General features: G+C 34.5%; 1 protein-coding gene across 1 annotated transcript; it reads left to right on the top strand.

Moving 5' to 3' along the window:
* On the top strand, positions 1-7,660 carry LOC124822663 (uncharacterized). The gene is made up of 14 exons (XM_047294690.2): positions 1-279; positions 559-617; positions 974-1,091; positions 1,538-1,611; positions 1,819-1,887; positions 2,531-3,133; positions 3,798-4,336; positions 4,566-4,630; positions 5,256-5,335; positions 5,606-5,710; positions 5,936-6,075; positions 6,155-6,283; positions 6,844-6,996; positions 7,080-7,660. Exons 1-14 carry the CDS (start codon positions 87-89, stop codon positions 7,216-7,218), a joined length of 2,466 nt encoding a protein of 821 aa, XP_047150646.1. The 5' UTR covers positions 1-86; the 3' UTR covers positions 7,219-7,660.
* The last annotated feature ends 1,418 nt before the right edge of the window (positions 7,661-9,078 follow it).

Here is a 9,078-nt window from a genome sequence, read left to right as displayed (position 1 = left end):
TTCATTCTTCGTCACTGCCCTGCTTCTTCATGGTCTCAGAACAACCTTGAATTTACCAAAAAAACAAAAAAACAAAAACAAAAAAAATGCCTTTGAATTCGATTCTGTGGTGTCAACTCAACACGATTATTCTCAGTGTGTTGTTTCTTTTTTGTTGTTCTCTTGGCCTCAGCTCCGCAAACCATGAATTGGTTGGAGTCACTGATGATGTCTTCACTGTTTCCAGCTTCAGCTACCCTCAGACTACTCTCGGACCCTATGATTTGCGCTACATCAGAGGTTGGTAATGACGACCCTTTTCTTCATTTGCTTCAATTCTTCTGCTTTTTGATCCTTGTGATGCATTTCACCGTATGGTCTTTTAAGGGTCGGAAGGGAACTGAATTTTGAAGGGTATAGGTGAATTAGCATGGCAACAAATTCTCTTTCCTTTTTTTTTTGGTTTTTGTTGTTGTTGATTAACTTAGTCAGTTATTCCCAGTCTACATATCGTTATTGGTTGAAAGAATTTTTGGTAATTGTTCTGATTTTGTATCTTCATGTTTTCTCATGTTTCAGTTGACATACCACCATGGTTTTCTGCAGTGTCCTTAGCATTGAACTCAGATGTAGACCTTGTAAGTATTGTCTCTATTATACTTTCTAGATCGGAGCACTTTAGAATAGCATCTATATTGACGTCTTTTGACTGGGAAAATTTGGTTCCTTCAGATTATATTGCTCTCATGTTTTTCTATGTTGATGTTACTTTTGTGTTATAATGCCTTGTCTAGTGCATGAGTTAGTATTAACAATACAATGCTTGATAAAGTCTTATATTGGTTATCATATATCTTCTTAATTTTATCTCCCTATTTATTTATTCATTCATTCAAATTATTATCTATTTAAATTGCTTCGCTTTTTGTTTTGCTAATTACAGAGCTTTGACTTATTTTGGCTCCTCATTGGTTCGTAATTACTTTGTTTTTAGGATGTTTCAAGAGTTGAAAGGATTCCAAAAAGCTCACTGCCGATCATATGCTTTAGAGATGGCAGCCCTCCTCTGCCAGATGCTTTAAACATATCTCTGAAAGATTCAGCTGTCATAGGTAGAAGCCCCCCGCCCAAATTTTATATCTTGAACTTTGTTTATGATTATTGTGGACTTGTAGAAACTTTTATTCATCAAGATAGAACTTTGGAGCCATACTAAATTCCCACCATTTATCAAACAAGCATTATAGTTTCTATTCTATAGAATATTCTCTTGATTCATTAGTATATGTTTAGATTTCTACCCGTAATTTTACATACCCTACAATGATGGTTTCTCTTGGTTATAGTGTAATGGATAATGCCAAACTCATGACGTATAATGTTTGTTCATTTCTTAGTGTTTCACTTTGTTCTGAAGCACCATGACAGGAATTGATCACTTATTTCTTCTTCCTCTTCTTCTCTTATTCTTTCTTAATGAAGAAAAGGATTACATTTTTTAAATTGTCATGCGCATTACCATTCCATAATGACTTTTCGTCTACCCTTTTTTCATCAGGAATAAATGGTCTTGACAACGAGCAGTGTTTTCCTATGGAGAAAAACATCACTATGAAATTGACAAACGAACAGGTATTATAATAAGTCTTCTTTTTGTTCTTTGCAATATCTTTATTGCTTCTCTAAGCACAATGCTCTTTACTTTGAGATCTATGATGACTTAGTTGTATCTGCCTTAGTATTAAAATTCCTGAATTAATAATAGGGAGGATTATATCACAAGCTATTTTTCTTATTGTCATAATATCATAGCCAATAAACATATGAATTATTTCTCAGATATCTCCAGGTGCATGGTATATTGGTCTTTTCAACGGAATTGGAGCTGCAAGAACACAATCGAGGATGGTATGGTTTATTGCCCAAACGTTACTTTTATCACAAAGAAAACTGAATATTTCTACTATTTTTCAGCATGTGTTGCAACCATTTGTTATCCTTTCAGTGCTGTCATTTGCATATTTTTATGCTAGAAGGGCTGCTAGTATGTTGATGCAGTTACTAGCTTTAAGAATCACTGTTCATAGAATTCTTTTTAGTCCTGATTTTGATTGTGCATTGTGGAAATTATTTCTCTTTATTCTAAATTGTAATGTTAAAATTTGTATATCTATTGAAATTCTTATACAACGATTATGTGCTAACTACTGCTCTTAAATCATGATAATTCGACCAAGAAATAATATACGGTACCCCATTTATTTCTTGTAGAGCTAGTGAAAGAAATTAAACTTCAATGTACCAGTGGGTTCTAAAGCCAAGAGAGTAGATTTCTATAGATAGTTATGGTCTTGTACAACATGTGTATCTAGTAAATATCTATCCAGAATGTCAGATTGTACACAACCTTGTACTGATTTCTGCCTTTATCTTTGTATCTCGTCTCAAAGCAAAAATCCCTTATTTTCATTTCGCTTAATTTTATCTCTGAGCCAAGTTCCTTATGCAATAAAGACATGGAAGAATAACAGTTACTTCTCTACCTCTACAGATTATCCGTGGATCAGCATACTCATTCAGTGCCAATATAAGTGTGGAAGCATGCTCAAATTCAATGATGAAAGGGGAGCTATGTAACAGTACAGTCTATCCACTTTCATGCACAGTATCTGATGCCTATAATTCCGTGAAGGCTACAGTGACGAAGCCAGTGATGAAAAATGTGATGACCTGTAAAAGTAACCTAGATACCTTATGTGCACAGGAAGGTTTACCAGAACTTTACTCTCTGGATGTAACAAATATGGCAGAAGAATTGACCATTACGGTGGCAAATGTCAAATTCAATACTACAACTTCAAATAACACTTCTAGTGAAAATGATGTCAGTTTAATGGGTTTTGTTCGCCATGGTGCAATTCCTTCAGAAACTTTGCATGATTATTCCGGTGATTTAAATAAGGCCCCTTTGATTATCCGTTATCCACTGATTGGACGTTTGTACATCAGTATAGTACCAGTTAATGTTTCAAAAAAGTTTGGAGGGACTTTGGATGGCAATTTAAAAGTTTGTTACTCCATGGAATCACAAGTACATCAGTGTGCACTTGGAAGAGCGGGACCAAATTGCACAATGGACAGCTACACACTTCAGGTAGTATGGATTGCTAGATGCATCTCTATCTCTATATTCATTTGAGATGGTGCTCTTTTTTGAATGAAAAGGTTCACTCTAAACTATGTTAGTGCAATATTTATAGGAGAACAGACTTGTGTTTTGGGTTATGGGGATATGATCACATGTAATGTAGACTTATCTTGATGGTTAAAAAACACATTAGCTATAACAAATATAAAGAATAGAATAAAATAAATAAAATAAATTATATACAAACATAAGCTTTCCTGTGACAAACAAAAGATTGAGCTACCATCTGAACTGTACAGTTCAAAATCTAATCAGATGTTTATAATTTGCAGAAATAGAAACGTGCTTATAGTTAGCACATGCCTGGTGCTTATCTCTTATAGGACTTGTTGATTTCTTTCCCAGGGTAGATGAATTTGTTTTCAGTACAGAACTACTTTATCTGCAATGCTGTAATATATGGATTGAAGACTTGTCAACACATTAAGTTTCCTAGTACAAGAATTAAAATATTGTTTTCACTAAATATTATATCCAATAGGAGTGTTGAAGAATTTCCCAGGATTTTAAGCCAAACGACACCCTGGTAGAATTAGTTTTATATCTTGTTGCTTAAAGATATTTCTCCTCCGAAATAAGTTATTGACAAAATAAGAATTGTTGTTTGCAGACAGTTCTAAGGAGAGGAGGTCCAATTCCCTTTGAATCATATTTTTTACCTGTGGCTGGTGGTGAAGGAGCGTCTTCTGCCAATTTTCCTCTTGAGCCACTTTTAAATAAGTCATCAAATGAGGGAAAAAATGATGACATTTGGACTTATTTTACTTTGGACATTCCCCGTGGTGCAGCTGGAAGGAACATTCACATACGATTATCAGCAGATGTAAAGATCAGTTATGAAGTCTATGCTAGATTTGGTGGATTGCCTTCTCTTGATAACTGGGACTATTATTATGCTAACAGGACAAGGAAGAGTGATCAGTCCATGTTTTTCATGCTATATGATTCAAGTGATGACAAAATTGATTTTTACATTATTTATGCTAGAGAAGGAACTTGGGGTTTAGGTCTAAGGCATCTTTATACCAGTAGTGATTCTATGAAAGCGCAAACATCTATGTCTGTTTCACTTGAAGGATGCCCAAAACAATGTTCCTTTAATGGAGACTGTAGATATTCTTTTGATGCCAGTGGATTGACATCGTTCAGGTTTACATTAAGCCCTTCTCATGTTTTAAATTTATCAAATTTGTTTACATTTTAGTTGTTATCTTTTTTAAACATTTCAGAAAGGAACCATGGGAATATTTGGCATTGACTGAGCCGTTTTTTGTAAAATTGTCAGATACTAAGTTACAGACTTCCAGATTATTTTATATGTATCTGTTGCTCAACTTTCTAAAGAAAATTGCCATTTTTATTGTTTACCTTGCCTCAGCTTCTGCTCCTGTGATCGAAACCATGGTGGCTTTGACTGTAGCATTGAAATTGTATCACACAAAGGTGAGTATTAATTTTAGAAATTGATAATTAGTTGTTCTGTTACATGTATCATTGTCCAAGTCTATACATATTATCTTACCTACGTCCCCTCTTTTGTTGTGTTATTATTATCATCTGATTTCATAGGCAATATTTTACTCAAAAATAGTTCTAAATGTTGGCATTCAGCGAAACCCGTACTAAATGGTTTACATACACACCCACACATATATGTATACGTAGATAAATAGATAGATAGATATTTACGAATGTATGTATATCGGGAATATTTATGTATATAGATTGACTGACACACATATATATACATACATACTTAACATACATTTATACAGATTCTTGTTAACTTTCGTTTTTTTTTTTTTTTCCATTTGAGATGCTATATACATTGATTTTTTGCAACCAATATCAATGTATGTATACTTTTGCTGGCAATATGTCGAGTAAAGTGGATACACATAGTGAGTTCGAGTTGAGTTTAATGCAGCAATTTCAGTCTAGATGTAAAAGGATAGAAAGAAGAATGCTCTACTGTTTTTTGCTATGGTTTGTTGAATATATGGATATGGATATGGATGTGCTGTTAGGACGTCTTGGTTTTTGTTCTTTAATCTGGTTTTTGTTGTAGGGCATATACTGCAATCCATTTTTCTCATTGGATCAAACGCTGCAGCCATACTTCCTGCCTATTGGTCCCTTAGGGAAAAGGCAAGTTTTGTTCCTTTGTCATCTATTTTTCCTCTAAACTATTTTGTTGTATCATGATTCATCTATCTGCATGTGTAAATTGATGGAACTATTTATAATTATATATTGATTTAATGTAGAGGATAAATAATTCTAGATATTTAACTCAATGAGAAGGAGACAAATGATTTAGATTCCCAAGAAGTACTTGATATATGCATTTCTAACAAAATAAATTAACTTGTTAAATAGATTGTGTTAACAAAGGAACATGTAATTTCGTATTTGCAGGCATTTGCGGAATGGATTTTATTCACATCCAGTGGAATCGCTAGTGGGATATATCACGCTTGTGATGTTGGCACGTGGTGTGCATTGAACTTTAATGTTTTACAGGTTCCTGCTCTGCCTTTACTGGTCTGTCTTACTGTATCTTAAAATGAAAAGAACTTGGAAACTGAAGATGTTACTAAGAGTCTGAGATGGGATAGAGAGAGATTCTAAATAAGATTCTCATTCTTAATTGGATTGTTTATGTTGTTGGGATCTGTAATACAACTCAACAATGAATATACTTATTTATCTTGGCATTTATAGCGACTTGATATTTCAACATTTCAGTTCATGGATTTCTGGCTCTCTTTCATGGCTGTGGTTAGCACTTTTGTATACCTGGCAACCATTGATGAAGTATATAAGAGGGCAATCCACACAGCTGTTGCTATCCTCACTGCCCTCTTGGCTGCAACTAAGGCAACTAGGTAAATTGAACTAGTGGGTAACAGATTTGTATATATGCTGCCAAAGATGTTTAACATGTATCTACACTGAATTGTGCAGGTCTTCCAATATTATTCTTGTCATTATGATTGGAGCTCTTGGTCTTCTTGTTGCATGGTTGATAGAAATCTCAAAAAGATATAGGTCCCTCTCCTTTTCATCTGGATTATCACTAAGTTTCCTTCAAAGGTAAGGTTTCCGTGCTTAGTAAATTTTGTTGAGCATGGCATTTTCCATACAACGTAGATGGTCAATATGTGCACCTTTTTTGTAGTATTTTATGTGATTGATTTCCAATGTAGAGTTTCCCTATGTTATAGCAACTTTTATGGCTGATCATGATTTTGCTGTACGATACTATTTATCATGTATTCATGAAACCCTTTTGTAAATTGCCAATCTGCACATTACCACTGTTTTCTTGTTCATTCAATTGATAGTCTGGTTATGCATGCAGTCCCTGGTTTTGTCTTGTAGTAGGGATTTTTGTCATACACATTGAAGCTGGAAAGCTCAAAAAGCAGTCAATTCAACCTTTAAATATCTTTTTCTTTTGTTCATTTTTTGTAACATGATGGAAGGGATTTAAGATGAACCATACTCGGTTCCTTCAACAAATACCTTAAATCTTCCACTTTAAACTTGGACATGCTTGAGGATGATCACATCCTGAGATACCTTAAATCCAAACTGCAGTTTTATATTTTACTTTAAACTTAGATGTTCTTAGAGATGACTTTCCACTGCAGCATGCAAACTATGAAGCAATGGTTCTGTAATTTGGTGAAGACACTATTGAGACGGTTTCGCTGGGGTTTTATAGTGGTTGGTTTCATTGCATTGGCCATGGCAGGATTAAGCTGGACACTTGAAACCAGTGCAAACTACTGGTTTTGGCACAGGTATTATTACTATACTACTATCCTCTCCACTGTCTTCTCTGTCCTCTCTAGTCTCATGTTTTGCTCTTTGAAAATGGCTACAGCTTTTGGCATGCTACAATATACACATCTTCTTTCTTCTTCCTTTGCTCAAAAGCAAACATTGTTGATGATGAAGTTTCACCACCTTCAAGTGGAAATTATGCACTGACTCGTCAGGATTCATTTTCAAGAGGTATTTAGAAGAGCATATATGGGATTGGTGGATGCAAAAAGGAAAGTGGTGGGTTTTTTGGAGTTTAATTTTTCATTAATGTGACACAAGAATGTTAGGTTACCATATTGAGTAGGTGAATGATATGTCTGCAGAGTAGAACTAGAAATCAACCAACCAAAGATTAGATTATGAGGCCTAATATGTTAACAGGATCAACAAAGCAGTCTCTTGTAAATTCCTTCTTCACAAGGTTTGCTTTTTACATTCATTTTAGGGTACGTATTCAGCCACAAGATAGGAGAAAGAAATCAAACCATCTAGTAGTCATCATAGGAGAAATAGGTTGTGGATTTGGTTATGTATGTAATTATAATAAATTAGAATATTAATATTGATAGCCTGTGAATTGCATTGTAAATGGATATTTTATGCTGGTTTCAACATTGCTTGGTGGGTATTGTGTTTTAATTTAGCTGTCTATTGTTTTAAAAGCTAGTTTAGGTTAATAATCTCACATTTAATATAAATAAAAAAGTAAGTAACATTAAAGAAAGAATATTTACATATTCATTTTCTTAAAGTTTTGAAGTGAAAGTGATAATATGATCTTTTATATAGCTTTTCTCATAACTTGATGTTAATAAATCTTCTCTCAATATCCAAACAATTCACAATTTTCAAAACATGTGTTAGTAATTTCCTTTATTTTTGTTTTAAGTGTCATTTTCAATTTTCAATATAACTTTTGTGATTGTAAATCTTACATGGGTTTGAAACCCAATATTATTACTATTATATATTTATAATTTAATATTTATATAATCTATAAAAGGACTAACTATTGTATTAGATAGTGAAGAATTAATATATATATATATATATATATATATATATATATATATATATATATATATATATATATATATATATATATATATATATATATATATATATATAACCAGGCTAAACTATTTATGTAAGACCCGTAAATTTTGGATGGAGGGGACATGGAGGGGACATGGTGGTCACCCACCTCTTTGACTATCATTATGCACTTATTGGAGGTGCATTATCACTTCTGGAAGCTTAGCAAAGGGAGAGCCAGCATTCATTTTCCAAATACATTCTTTCTCTCTCTTAAACTTCATTCCAAAACATTGCTTGCTGCCAAAATGAATGGCCATGGGCCGTGTGGCTGTGAATCAAAAGCATAGAAGAGAGCCATGTGGGAGAGCAGCCAGAAGAAGGGAACCCTTCCTCCCTTCCGTTTCCAGCCGTTCAAGGAGCAACCATGGGAAGCTATACCAACTTCCGAAGGGCTGAGAGGAGGATCTGGTTGAGCATCTGGTGAGAGGGGAGTCCTTGCAGCAAGATCTGGGAGAGGAAGTGAAGAATTGTTGAGGTTACAAAGAGATCTGGAGCTGCACGTTTGGGAGGAGATAAATCTCAAAAATTGCAAGGAAGTCTTCAAGAGGTAAGGGGAGTTTGTTTTATTTCTTTGATTTTTAAGATAGTTGTGTTTGCTGCAAATCTGGGTAGGATTTGGGAAGAAGGGGATGAAGATAGGGTGTTTCTGGGTTTTCTCTGGAACCTGCGTGATTCTGCAGAATTCTGCAGAATGAGCGTACGTCCAATTTTGGTGAGTCAAAATTGGACGTTCGTCCCAACAGTGCTCGACCAGATAGTGGTCGACCAACTTCAGAACGTTCGTCCAATTCTGGTCAAATTGGACGTTCGTCCAAATTGATTGAGCGTTCGGTCCTGCACGAACGTCCGAGTTCGTTCGTCATAATATAAGGGACGCTCGTCCAAGTGGTATTTAAACAGTAACTTATGAGCGTTCGTTCGTAACTTAGTATTTTGGTGGAGTAATCTTGAACGTTCGG

Source organism: Vigna umbellata, chromosome 11, assembly GCF_029865625.1.
Source record: "Vigna umbellata cultivar VRB3 chromosome 11, Vumbellata_1.0, whole genome shotgun sequence".
Classification (NCBI taxonomy): Eukaryota; Viridiplantae; Streptophyta; class Magnoliopsida; order Fabales; family Fabaceae; genus Vigna; species Vigna umbellata.
The sequence above is the reverse complement of the archived record's forward strand: the minus strand, read 5'-3'. Positions and strand labels throughout refer to the sequence as shown.